We start from the raw sequence: 14,897 nt of genomic DNA on the forward strand, positions 1-14,897 counted from the left end.
GTGTGTGTGTGTGTGTGTGTGTGTGTGTGTGTGTGTGTGTGTGTGTGTGTGTGTGTGTGTGTGTGCGCGTGTGTGTGTGCGCATGCGCTTGTGCATGTGTGCAGGTTCATCATGGCTGAGTTGTTGCAGACAGAGAAAACCTATGTCAGAGATCTACATGAATGTCTGGAGGTAAGCAACGTCCTAGCAACCATCTAGTATACTCTAGCAACCATCTAGTATACTCTAGCAACCATCTAGTATACTCTAGCAACCATCTAGAATATTCTAGCAACCATCTAGTATACTCTAACAACCATCTAGTATACTCTAACAACCATCTAGTATACCCTAGCATACATCTAGTATAATCGGTCGTGCCTTATCAAGATTATTGGCACTTCTGCCCTGCCTACAGAACTCGCCTGTTGGCTCATTCCTGCAGCGGGGCTGGCTTGCCGATAACCATGATAACGCACACCCTCTCGTGTAATAATGCTTAATAGTGTTGATAACCTCACAAGTATTGTGCGTGTGTGTGTGTGCGCGTGTGTGTGCGTGTGTGTGCCTGTGTGTGTGCCTGTGTGTGTGTGTGTGTGTGTGTGTGTGTGTGTGTGTGTGTGTGTGTGTGTGTGTGTGTGTGTGTGTGTGTATGTGTGTGTGTGTGTGTGTGTGTGTGTGTGTGTGTGTGTGTCTGAATCAGGCATACCACTGGGAGATGACCAGCGGTGTGGAGGAGATTCCAGCAGGAATCCTGAACAAGGAGAACATCATCTTTGGAAACATCCAAGACATCTATGACTTCCACAGCAAGTGAGACCACGCATGCACGCGCACGCACGCACGTACGCACGCACGCACGCACGCACGCACGCACGCAGACACACACACACACACACACACACACACACACACACACACACACCAGTGTTAATTTTGTAGACTAAAATGATGATGAAAAATGTTGGTCGTTCTACCTCTTTTCACTTTACGAAAACTAAATAACACATCACCAATACACCCGATATACCGTCCGTCCGTCTGTCTGTCTATTGATTGATGGATCGTGCGTGCGTGTGTGTGTGCGTGTTGCAGTGTCTTCCTGAAGGAGTTGGTGAACTACGAACAGCTACCGGAGGACGTGGGACATTGCTTCGTCACATGGGTACAGGCTCCACCTCCTTTCAATTCATTGATCGTTAAAAAGCTTTAAGGGATATATCACTGTCAAATAAATGGTGCATTTTTATAGCGCTTTAATCCATAGATTGTGCATTATATTCACCCATCTACACACACATTCATACACCGATGGCGGAGGAAACCATGCAAGGCACCGACCTGCTCAATGGGAGCAACTAGGGGTTCAGATTCTTGCTCAAGGTCTCTTCGACACTAACTCAGGGGGAGCCCGGATTCAAACTGGGAACCCTTCGGGAACCCTTTGTGCTCTAATGACGGTTTCTCTACCACTGAGGTATACCCAGTCAAAAGATTTAAATTGCTCGATTCAGTATCTAGATATTTGATATTCATTTCATCAGACACGCCCCCTTCCTATACAAACTTGTAACTTCAAACTCCAATTTTACCATGATAGATTCATTGAAAACACCCGTCCTTGGTTCTGGTGACTCATACTGCCTTCCTAATATGTGAGGGGGGCCTGTTTTTTTATGATCTCAGAAAAAAAGAAAAAGAATATATATACTATATATAGAAATAAATAATACTGATAAAATTTGTATTACATAAACTAGAAGTCCTCTCAGTTATGTAGTGAGTAATGAAGATGTTAGTTTGATCAATGAATATGAATGATGCATGTGGACAATTGGATATTTATGCATATGGACAGTTGTTGATGGAAACAAGATAGCATTGTTGTTAGATGTCATGGTTTATTGTCATGTTGTAATATAGGACAGTGTTTGTTGCAACATATATCTATCTAATAAAGCACCAAACAACTCACTCACTCACTCACACACTCACGCTCTAACGCTCACGCTTATCTACGTTTATCTATTCACTCGCTTCAGCAACTGATCCCAAAGTTCACATGGTATTGGCCATTAGCATTATACCAACGCTGACGAAGCCCGAATTTCATTTCTCCCAAATTAAAGCTGTGTATTAGCGTTTTCTTAGTCTGTTGTCAGGGTTACGGTCCGTTCCTCCAGGCCATGGGATCTGTAGCCCCACACACACACCCCTCTCTCTCACAGTTAGGAATGTTCTCTCTCTCTCTCTCTCTCTCTCTCTCTCTCTCTCTCTCTCTCTCTCTCTCATCTTCCAACGGGTATGAAACTCTCTCTCTCTCTCTCTCTCTCTCTCATCTTCCAACGGGTATGAAAAAACTATGTGGAGCAAGCGCATACATTATGCCTTACATTATGATGCTCCCACATATGCTCCCACATATTCTCACGCACGCACCAGTTACAGTAACTTTCCCCACAACCCACACTCTGCACATATTTTGGAGCACATATCTTCGAACGGGTAAGGTCTATAAATATAAACACATAAGAAAGGAAATAGTACTAAAATGAAATGATATCCAGAATGACAGTATGGCAATATGTAGTATTGAACATTAACAGTGAAGCAGTAATTTGTTTCAGGGGGGTAATGGCAAAAATCACAATTAGTAGTTGGGATGGGATGGGATTGCGATACTGAATCAACGTAAGAACTGTCTGGGGTGTTCATAAAAGTCTGGGTAGACGAATACAATGATGCCCAAAACATGCGAAAGTTCAACATCCCTTTAATTGATTAAAGGATGATTTCACCCATTTATCTTCATATGATTGGTCCTCACCAATGCTCATTATAATATCATATTATGCTATAATGCTCATTATAGGCTCCGCCTATCATATATATCATATTATGCTTACCGTCATATAATTGGTCCTCAAATGGTCATTATAAGATGTCCACTCAGAGGAGGGCTGGGGACAGACTGTCAGTGACATCATCAATGGGGAATTATGCTAATAGAGCTTGTAGATCTTTTTTAAATAATCACATTTAACATAGTATAATGAAACAGATGCACTGGGCTAACAGTGGTGGTGTTTGTTGTGCTCCTCCTACAGGCTGATAAGTTCCACATGTACGTCAGCTACTGCAAGAACAAGCCTGACTCCAGTCAACTGATCCTGGAGCATGCAGGGTCCTTCTTTGATGTAAGATCATCTTATAGTCTGATTAACACATTGGATGCCCTTGATTAAACAATGATTTAATTGTCGAGTATTTCAGAGGCAAAATAATACTAGCAAATAGTATTTTATTTCATTCAGAAGAGAACAATGACAATCACGGCCATCAGTGCTTTTGTAACGGCCGGTAGAGAAGGGCTCGTTTACATGAACGTGATAAAACACTTTATATAGGGAGATTCTTGGTTGATACCGGTGTTTAAAATAACAATTTAGCCGATAAACCGATACTGATACTGATATTATTTTAAGTTACTATGAAAACCTCCACCGGCTGTCCCTCTGTCCGTCCGTCCGTCAGTCCATCTGTCCGTCACGTCATGTCACACTTTTGGCCCTACTCTTATCTCCAGCACCGTTGGTCCTATCCATGTCAAACTTTGCACACACAGTCCTGATTTCTCACATGGCCATCTTCTAGCGCCACCATGAGGTTACTTTTTGCAAAACACATTGTGTACACTGCTCCTACAGATTTTACCCTAAAATCACGCAAAGCGGTACACAGTATCTCTAAAGTCATGTCATCAACAACATTGTTAATCAACATTTCCCATAATCCCTCCTGATTGGATACGATTGCCTTCTAAAGTTTGTGTATGCGACCTGACAGTCGTTTATCTCCCGATTAGGGAGTCTTACTGGTACATTTATTCCTCCCTTTTGCGCCATAGAAAAAAATACATCTTCATTATAAGAAATAACTGTTCAGAATCTACAGCTTGATCTGCAGATAACCAACACACCAACATGGCCAGCACAAAATGTATGCTCATCAACAACAGATACATTGGCTACTGCCATCGGTTAATGTCAGCTTTATTTGCAGATACCGATATTGACAGAAAACTGCAAATAATCGTCCGATACCGATTTCTGTCCGATACTATGGTGCATCCCTACTTTATAAAAACACTATGATGACAATTGTCTTGTAGTCTCGTACATCTGCATATTGTGCCATGGTCACTGCATAATTTAAATAAACATAATATTTCTAAATTTAGGTTCCTAGTGTTTTGAATCGTAATGTGATTAAAAACACACACTAGTGAATATAGTGAATATCATTCACATCATCAGGAGTGTGTCTGCTGTTGGCCAGGAGATGGCAACATTTCATCACGAAATTCAGTGTCCTGAATTCAGTCCTCTGAAAACAGTGGCTTCTCATGATGACATCGTGTGTGTGTGTGTGTGTGTGTGTGTGTGTGTGTGTGTGTGTGTGTGTGTGTGTGTGTGTGTGTGTGTGCGTGTGCGCACGTGTGCGTCTGTTTGTGTTTTAACAGGACATCCAACACAGACATGGTCTGTCTAACTCCATCTCCTCCTATCTCATCAAACCTGTGCAGAGGATCACCAAATACCAGCTACTGCTGAAGGTACCACGCACGCACACGTACACACGCACACGCACACACACACACACACACACACACACACACACACACACACACACACACACACACAGTTACCATTGCTGTAAACACTGTACTATCAGTGTCGCTCCACCTACAACAGAGGGGGTGGAGCTTGTTGGCCTTCGAGGGGCCCCTAGTGGCCGCCGGTGCCCCATGCAGGCCTGCTGGGGATGGGGACCTGTGATGATGTCATAAACCATGAGCGTGCATAAGTTAACGAACATCTGCAAGGTTTCAGTGACATCTGGGCTGTTGAGGAGGTGTTGTGCCTATCACAGGATGGGGGAGATTGTTCTTTACTTTGAATGGAAAGTCATACCTGAATTTTATGTTTTTGGGTTTGTGTAGTTATATGATTTTTGAGATTTTGTATGATTGGTTGAGATGATTAGATTTTTGCAATAACATGGTTTTAGTAAAGAGCTTTTAAATCTGGAAATCTCTCTCTCTCTCTCTCTCTCTCTCTCTCTCTCTCTCTCTCTCTCTCTCTCTCTCTCTCTCTCTCTCTCTCTCTCTCTCTAGGAGTTGTTGTCATGCTGTGAGGAGGGGAAAGGGGAGATTAAGGATGGTCTGGAGGTGATGCTGGGAGTTCCAAAGAGAGCCAATGATGCCATGCACATTGCTCTGTTGGAGGGTAAAACGCACGCACGCACGCACGCACACACACACACACACACACACACACACACACACACACACACACACACACACACACACACACACACACACACAATCCCTGTTTTAGGCATGTCAATTCAATTTCAATTCAAATGAGCTTTATTGGCATGAGAAAACATACATTTACATTGCCAAAGCAAGTGTCAAAACGTAATAAAAACGGTTGAAAATGGGGCCCATATATACAGTTGGAGAGGGTACAGCATTTTGTAAACAGAGCTATTAGACCGTGGGCCAGGACCCCAGATATGGGGTCATCGGTACCATCTGAGGGCAATAATTCTCATAGTGATTTTTGGGAAGGTATATATTAACACTTTGACCGCCACGGAGGTCATATGACGTCGCGTTTTTCCCCCCCCCGCGCTGCCACCGGCGTCATATGACGCCGGAATGTCTTTTTTTTAATTAACACAAGATTAGGAGCATATGTATCACTGACGCTTGGATTCAGCCGTCCTGGGCCCTGGAATGACTAAAATCACCATGGTTACCATTGTGTGGCCAATCAGCTTGTGTTACCTTGTGTTACCATGGTGATTTGGTACATGACCGTCCTCCCCAGGCCTGGGATTGCTGGATGGACGGCATTCACGGAAGGAGCAGCATGTGTTTGGGGGGGGGGTTTAGTTTAGTGCTTTACTATACTACTGAGGACTACTTCTACAGCCGTATGTGATCTGAAAAGTTTTACTGGATCGTCATGGTTCATCGACCAGGCCACCAGGGACCACCGAGCCGCGGCGTCGCAGCGAAAAGAACTGCTATATAAAGTAAGTGGTTGTTGCTAGATTGATTGATTGATACAGTGGTGTATTGCCGTGTTTGGGGGGTCGCGACGTCGCTCCGAGAGCAAGCATGAGATGAGAGATGATTATGCTCATCTCGGATCACAACAGGTGGTCCGCGCGCGGACCACCGATCGAGCAGGGCGTTTAGCTCAGCGGCGTCAGTTCAGAAAAAGCTAAGTTATGGCAACTTGACTGGTGTCTTTCACGCGCGCGAGGCTCGCGTGCAAGACACCAGTCATGTTACATACCTTTACAACAGGCACGATTACAGTACATTTTATTATATTCCCCCTGTAGCCAAGGTATGGCAGCTGCCATAGCTTGCCATACCCAATTGACGCCTCTTTAGCTTAGCTTGGTGAGAAAGGAGGACAGATGCTCCATTTAGTGCAAAACAAACACATCCCAGCAAAACAACCACTATAAGTCACTCGCAAACGTCGCAGTCTGACCAATCCAGCGAGATGGAGATCGAAAAAGAATCCCAGTGGTAATCCTCATTGTATTTTTATAGTTTTATCGTGTTTTATTCTAAAAGTAACCTGGTGCCAACGTTGTTTGCTAAGCCTGCTCAGATTTCCTCTCTCTCTTCCTCTCTCTCTCTCTCTCTCTCTCTCTCTGCCATGATACAAGAGAGAAAGTTGGGGAGAGAGAGATTGATTGATTGATTGATTGATTGAAGACTTTATTAGAAGTTTGCATAGGAAAAGGTACAGTTTCATGACGGTACAGTTCACTGGTACAAGGTCTACTAAAAGGAGATCATGAGATCCATGAAAAGACTAGGCTTATTTCCATAGTAAACCATTGCAGTATCTCATATAACATTGAATGACAGACGGATAGAACACAGTACTATGCAGTAGATATAGTCAGGAAAAAAGGGGGAAATAAAAAACAGTATAAAAACATACAGTAGGTAAATACAAAGAAGGGATTGATTGATTGATTGATTGATTGAAGACTTTATTAGAAGTTTGCATAGGAAAAGGTACAGTTTCATGACGGTACAGTTCACTGGTACAAGGTCTACTAAAAGGAGAGCCATGAAAATACTAAGCTCATAGTGCCTTGCTGGGCTATGAGCTTGTAGATCGGCTATTAGGCATCATATGTAAATGGAAGATCTACAAGCTCATAGCGCGGTGCCGGGCTATGAGCTTGTAGATCTGCTATTTTGGAAATATATGTACCTGTGTATATAAAATGTATAGCAAATAATTATATATACCTTATGGTAATTATGTTTTTTTTTTTCATAATTACTCTTACTTGCAGTTGCCTGGTCTGGATTCTAACATGGTGAAGTTTGTCGCAGTTGGCTTGACTTTGTCAATACAAACATTTCCATATGAATGTACATCAATTTTTATTTAATTTTATGTATTATGACTTTGAATTGCTCAGGGTAGTTTGACCGTTTTAGTTTGACGTGACTAAAATGATGATTGCAATGGAACACATCTACAGCTATACTGAAGTGAAACAGCAATGTAAAGTTTTTTTTTAATCTTTATCAGAGTTTTTATCTTTATTTTTGAGATGTCTGATGTCTAACTGAAGGCTTGAATAAAAAATCCCAGGTCAAAACACAGTGGATTCTACTCTGTCTCTCCTTCATCCTGGGAAGATGAAAAAAGAGCCTCTGTCAGTCTCCTGGCTTCTTCCACTTTCCTGCCTTATAACTAGACCACGGTACAACTTTTTTTTAACTTTTTTTTTACAGCATTATGGCCGGTACCCTGTTCTTCATTTAGAGGTACTGTGTGTTCTTGTACCATTTACCAATTTGTTTCTAGGGCTTCTGAAAGTTTTTTTCCTTTGACCTCAATTATCTCAGAAAGTAAATTTCTGATGCTCCTTTTTCATCTGTACAGCTTTCGCTCACCCTCAGGTTTCTCCACAGCAGAACACCACAGCAGGACGAAATTTTTATGGTGAAAGCTAAGGTTCCGACTCTATATTCTCTGAAATTTTTGTCAATTTTCGTACATCCTACCATTTTCAATTTATTCCGTCAAAAATGAATGGCCGTCTATGGTGGCAAGGGTTATACCCTTAAAACCCTTAACATTGTGGCAGTCAAAGTGTTAAGGGTGCGGGAAAAAATCGATATGAATCGATTATCGGTTTCAACACTAGCGATACGGCCGCATCGATGCGCGTTTACCCGGATCGGTCCAAATCGCGGCCGTATCGGTCGATGTATCGGTCCTAAAGTTATTAATCGGATTAATCGGATTTTAGCATTAAATAATTAACCTGCTGTGAAATTCTGAACTTACTTACTCATCGTTTACTGTTACAAATCATTACTTCAAAAGTGAGCGCTGCTAGCAGTCAGTGCTGCAGTGCAATGGAAAGAAAAAAAAAGAAAAAGCTGCCTGCTGCCTGCTGCTCTGTCCTCCGCTAGAGCGGGTTTCTGCGTACTACAGTCACTGTCCTGCGGGAAGCCGCAGATCTACAAGCCCACAGGGTGTTGCATGTGGATGGGTTGTAAACTTATAGATCTGCTACTTCCGACATACGCTGGTGCGTGTATGACGCTCGCATGTGCGACACACAGCGACTTGTAAACAAACCAACAACGTGGTAGACTAGTTCCATCACTATTCACTATGGGTTATTCCAGTGGAGAAACGCAAGTTTGGATTTTATAAGAATGCGACAGTAATGGATTGGATAACACTTTTCCCAGTAGAACCATCAGAAGTCCCCGCGCTTGTCGACAGCAAAGGTAATAATCACAGCATCAGCTTTTATTGCAAAGGGCGACTATAGAGTATTGGTTTTCAAAGTGGGGTCCGGGGACCCCCAAGGGTCCTTGAGGCAGTTCTAGGGGGTCCTCGGCAAAATGATAGGAACCAAATGGACCCTTGGGTATGTGTAACTCAGCAGGGGAGTGTACAAATGGAACCAAATGGACCCTAATGAACCCTTCTGTATGTGTAACTCAATGGAGTGTACAAATGGAACCAAATGGACCCTAATGGGTCCATTTGGTTCCATTTAAACTTAAGACAAGAGCCTGATCCATATGTCAAACTGGGGGTCCTTGACATTGATTTTTTTTTAAGAACTACTGCAGTAGAGCCATAAGATAACAAGTAGACATGATGTGTGCCAGACTTCAAATGTTGCACTTACTTTATACTGCTGTTGTTACTGTTGTAAAGTGGATCTCTTTGAAATGATCTTATTGACTGAATAACAGCAGGCTCTTTTACTAGTTTTATTTGGTGATCTGATCTGTGGCATTGCTGAGGATTGATCTGATCTGTGGCATTGGTGAGGATGTATTTTAGTTTTTCAGTGTTATTATAGCAGCTTTGCAAAGTACAATTATTGCACTGTACTGAAGCCTGAAGGGCCAGGCCTTTTGTGTGTTTGTTTTATATTTCTCCACCTGACCAACTGTAACTGCTAAAGTGAAGCTCTTAGAAATGGGTGTGTGAGACAGATTTTCAAACCATGTCAGTAGGCTTTGTAGTTTACATTAATTATTTTTTGTATCTACATGTCTGTGTCTATTTAGAATGAACACAACAATGACATGATACTAAAATGATTTGTCATCCATCTTTCTTTACAATTTTCTGTTATTCCTTGGTCTTTTATGAGATATCCATTATTTGAAGGTCAGCCATGCTACTTTATAGATCAAGTTTCTTAATTAAAAATGGAAAATGTATGTTTCATTAAACGTAAGTATCAGATCACACCGTATCGAATCGTATCGAATCGAATCGGATCGAATCGAATCAAATTCCACAAAATCGAAATCGTATCGAAATTGCACCAAATCGAATCGTATCGAATCGTTCTGTATGTAAGCCGTATCGTTTCCGAATCGAATCGTTAGCCCATGTATCGGATACGTATCGAATCGCCTTGTAGGGGATGGATACACACCCCTAGTATATATCCCTAGTACTTAGAAACATGTGATAGCATTGCAGTGGTGGTAGCTGTCTGTGTGTTATCACTCCTTTTATAACAACATGCTAAAAAACAGTTTTCAAAATCCGAATGGAACAGTGTACTTCAAACTGATGGTTCTCTCTTATTATTGATCCAATCTCTTTGAGAAATGGTTTGGATAAAGCTCAGACTATATATAGTTCAGTAAAGTTGTAAAAATGTGCATATCTAGAATTGTTCTTTATTACAGGCAGTGACAACATAGTGACTATATAATTATGACAATACTCTGTGAGCAAGGGCCCCAAATTTGGGGTCATCTGTACCTTCTGGTTGCAATGATTCTCTTAGTGATTTTTGGGAAGGTATACATCCCTAGTACTAGGAAATATGTGATAGCCTTGCATCTGTGGTAGCTTTCTGTGTGTTATCACTCCATTTATAACCATGTGCCAAAACACAGTTTTCAAAATCCGAATGAAGAATTCAACTTGATGGTTCTCTCTTAATATTGATTCTCTCTCTTTCAAAAATGGTTGAGATACAGCTTAGACTATATATTTTTCTAAAAAGTTGTTTCCATCTCCAGAAATGTTACAGCAGTGACAACATAATGACTACTAGTACATGAGAGTTACTTTGCATTTTTTAGAAAGATGTAACACAAAAGTTTCCCAAAGATTTAAAACCATCCAAGGCAATGTTTGATGAAATTCAATAAACTAAATATAGTGTGTAACTAATGCATACGATAACATTCTGTTTACCATTACATACATGAATATCACCTTTTAATCCATCCATTTAACGCCTCTATCTGTTCAACCTAGATTTTTTTTCCTATGATGTTTTTGTTGTTGATTTGTATTCATATGGGGACCTAGCCTGACATTAGCCAAACAGAAAACATGGATTCACTCACACGTTATCAGTCTGGACTTCGGCCCATAGGCAGCAATTATGAGAAATCAGAAAATGACCGGGCCAATATCTGCATATATTCCAACTCATAATGGAGATTAGAAAGTCCACCCACATCCTCCTGGACCTTCCCCTCCTGATTGACACACACACACAATTATCTTACCCTGGTCTACCTCATCCTCAAAAGTATCCTCCATATTGACATCACTCCTCATCTGTATCTTGAACATCGCATCAGCCACGATCTTCACCAGAGAAATTACAGTAGCTCAACAACAACAACAGTGATACACTTCTTTCTCTGTGCCCTAAAGTGATACTGGACCACTATAATGGACCACATCACACCAGGTCATCATTAGCAAAAATGTTATCTCCCATCCAAAGTTGACATCAGTGAGCATGGCGGTCTGCCACTTTCCACAACTTCACTTGTATATGAGCCCTCAACACATGGTGCAACATGGCAACTGGCTGTTGTTAACTTGTGGCACCTACTTCACCCAGCACATCAGGGTAGCCTGGAACGTTCCCTGTCAGCAAATGTTTTAATGCTCTCATCTTGCCTTTGCATACAAATATGAGGTTGCACAGGTCTGTTCCATCCCAATACTCCATCTGTACTTTACACTGTACTGTAGGTCCACCTGATACACCCAATACACCAACAGGACAGTTTCATCCCTGAGCATGTGTATCACACCCTTTCCAGAGATGACAGCAGTATCCATCGTTGACACTTAAGGTGTACCCGTACAACTTGCTCACCAGCCTTTGCTAATTGTTATTGCTCATCAGGATGACATCTCATTTGGGTAAAGAACATTACTATTCACAGCATTCACAACAGAGTGGGTACAATTGATGGTATTGTTGAGATGATGGTGTGATCTTTCAGTGGGTGATGATACACCCCAATCTTTTACAACCAAGACACACTAGTCCTTCAACTTCCCCTGTTTCTGCACATTTTGGGGAAGGTATCCATTCACACACAAGCTCAGCAGACTTTTCTGATCTTCTGCTCTTCTGCTCCCCAACTCGTCATCAGAGACAATGTTGCAGAATCCATCATAGTGCTGGCAGACCAGGTCTGGCTTACCCTCTATGCTGGCATGGAGCACAATGCACATGTATCTTCAGCAGGTACTGGGTTAGATCTCTAGCATACTGTAGTCTACATGGCCAGCAAGGAAGTAGTACTTCATCAAGTGCTCCATGAGAGAGAAGCTCACCTTGTCACCAATGGTAGATGTGAAGTGTATGGAAAATTAAGTTGTCTACCCACTGTCAGCCAGTAGGATGGAGATGATGTGCAGTCCAGGTACTGCTCTATCTGTTCAAATATCTTTGGCCCAGTTGACAGAAACCACTTTAAGAGTCCTGCGGATAAGCTACAAAAGGCCATCTTTCATTCAGGACCTATATCTGAAGTTGCCTGTCAGCCCCTCATATGCTGCAACCACATGTATTTGATCCTTGCATCAGTTTTGCACAATTACTGTACATTGTTGAAAGTCACCATGTTTCCAGCATACTTGCTACACTGTAGATAACCACAAATAACTACATGTCAATGGTGAGGTGAATACATGTCATTCCCATGTCAACCAGTCAGATCTGCTGCCTGCTTGGTTGAGAATGAATGAGATAGACCTTGACCTGAAGCAACTAAGATTGACCTGATTCTATGTGACAATGTTGGTCATTTTCAATCAAAATAGGCTAATTTGTTGTTTTTACCTAATTTAGTACAATGGAACATAACCTTGTGATGAACGCCATCTTGGATTTGGCAATACATAATTAATTGCAGGTAATTTCACTGATTCAGGCACATTTCTTGAGCCCTAAAACCTAGGGTTAGATACCAAAAGCTTTATAGGTTGAGAAGTATTAGTATTAGTATTATATAGCCATTTTAAGCTCCTGACAGCCAACTTGGACGCCATCTTGCCATATATACATATACTCCCCCAGATTTTCAGTATGTTTTTCAGCATGCCTAGATGTACCAGAACCAATTGGAAAAACCTTCTGTAATTTTTCTGGAAGTGTTAAGAAGTATGTTTTAATATATTGACCCATCTAATTTTCACCTAGTGTTATATAAGTAAATTGCATGATAGCACCTATACAGCTACCACTGGTGCAATGCTATCACATATTTTCTAACTCTAGACATGTATACCTTGACAAAAATCACTATGAGAATTATTGCCCTCAGATGGTACCGACCAACCCCAGTGGCTCACGGTCTATATGTCACATTTTGTCACTATGTTCAGTATAGGGTATGGTTTTTTTCTCAATACGATTTCAATAGTATCTTTTCTTTTCTTATACAGTTTAAGAAAAGAAAAAAAGCCTCAAATTTAAAATGTGTTTAATGTTGGCAGCTCTGTTACTGCATGTGCAATAGGTCTGGATGCCTTGTCATGGGCAAAACGTGAGCAAAACGTTTATTATTGAATTATTAGTCAAAAATTGTGAAAATAGCAGATGTACAAGCTGTAGGTGAGCTTGTAGATCTGCGATCCGGTCTGGAGAGGGCACTAAAAAGTGCCCTCTCCAGACAATGAATGCAGCTTTTACTATGGTGAAAGAAATGTAAATGCCCCCTTTCCATGCCATACCTGAAGGCAGCATTCAAGATAATTGCCTTGTCCAAACTCTCCTGAACTTGAATGCAGCATCTTATGTTGAAAGAATTGCCCTCTCTGTGTAGAAATCCATGCCGTTACGCCACATCTTCAGCATTCACTTGATTTAGCCTCACGTAGCCAGGCTTACTCATCTGCGAAGAGAAAAGCCTGGTGACAATATCAGGCAGAGACCATTCAACTTCCGCCGTGAGAATTTCGCCGGAAGACTGCAACGTATGATGTAACGTCCGTTAAACGGAGCACTTCCGCCACTTCCGCTAGAACCAACCGGAAGTTATATTGTGGCCAGGGTGCACTTGATTATGCTTAGTTCAGCTACGACGCATAGACGGGTTTCTTGTTTACAAACATTGAGACTAAATGCACAGGTGACTGTATCATGTAATCAGTCCGTCCAATTCCCAAACCTGTTGTTTTGGGGAGCGCTGGTTTCATTGGCTAATTTTGGTACCGAATCAAACGTGACGTGGACCAGAAACCCGTCTATTGTGAGCTGGGAGGTCCGCTATTTTTGAAATTTCCACCAAAATATATCCTCCAGGTTTTGACCCCTGACCCCCATGTCCCCCCTGTCCTCCAGGTTTTGACGTGAACCTGGACGTGCAGGGCGAGCTGATGCTGCAGGACAGCTTCCAGGTTTGGGACCCAAAGTCTCTGATCCGGAAGGGACGAGAGCGACGCCTCTTCCTGTTCGAGATCTCTCTGGTGTTCAGCAAGGAGATCAAAGACTCTGCCGGCAGGAGCAAGTACCAGTACAAGAGCAAACTACTGGTGAGAGAGAGAGACATAGAGACCAGTATTTATTTTATTATTATGACCTTTTATTGAAAGGATAACCCCTTGAGATGTATCATCTCATTTTCGAGAGGGTCCCCATTACAAAAATACAGAAAATACAATAGACAGACCAATACAACAAGTACATCCATGCATACTTAAGACATTTGACATTAACAGACAAAACAAAAGCTCTCCCGAAACCGTCCACTCCCACCCCACCTAATCACCCACAGACATGCATTAATGTCTCCATGAAAGCTAAATGAACAAAAGCAAAAGTAAAAAACAACAATACATGCACATTCAGTAACAAGTATTACCATACCAATATAAATACACCAAATACAGACATGCACAGTATGATTCACAGGATGAAGTATAGGTGAGGGAAACAATCTGGGGCAATTAGAAACAGGAACAGGATATGAGTAAAGATTGATGATTGATGATTTAAAGATATTAAAAGAGGTAATGGATCTAATGGAGCTGGGAAGATTGTTCCAA

At 41.7% G+C, this 14,897-nt stretch overlaps 1 protein-coding gene across 1 annotated transcript in view; it reads left to right on the plus strand.

Annotated features, from left to right (window-relative positions):
* The window catches only part of kalrna (kalirin RhoGEF kinase a), a gene marked incomplete at both ends in the record, with an annotated part of 160,617 nt that overhangs the window by 74,906 nt on the left and 70,814 nt on the right, over positions 1 to 14,897 (plus strand). Inside the window, 7 exons of the mRNA XM_080752719.1 lie at positions 105 to 171; positions 683 to 792; positions 1,075 to 1,144; positions 3,087 to 3,176; positions 4,502 to 4,594; positions 5,156 to 5,267; positions 14,194 to 14,384. Of these exons, the coding sequence (XP_080608845.1) occupies positions 105 to 171; positions 683 to 792; positions 1,075 to 1,144; positions 3,087 to 3,176; positions 4,502 to 4,594; positions 5,156 to 5,267; positions 14,194 to 14,384 (733 nt within the window). The remainder of the gene's footprint in view (positions 1 to 104; positions 172 to 682; positions 793 to 1,074; positions 1,145 to 3,086; positions 3,177 to 4,501; positions 4,595 to 5,155; positions 5,268 to 14,193; positions 14,385 to 14,897) is intronic.

The sequence above is a fragment of the Nannobrachium achirus genome (genome assembly GCF_963921795.1).
Source record: "Nannobrachium achirus genome assembly, chromosome: 22".
Classification (NCBI taxonomy): Eukaryota; Metazoa; Chordata; class Actinopteri; order Myctophiformes; family Myctophidae; genus Nannobrachium; species Nannobrachium achirus.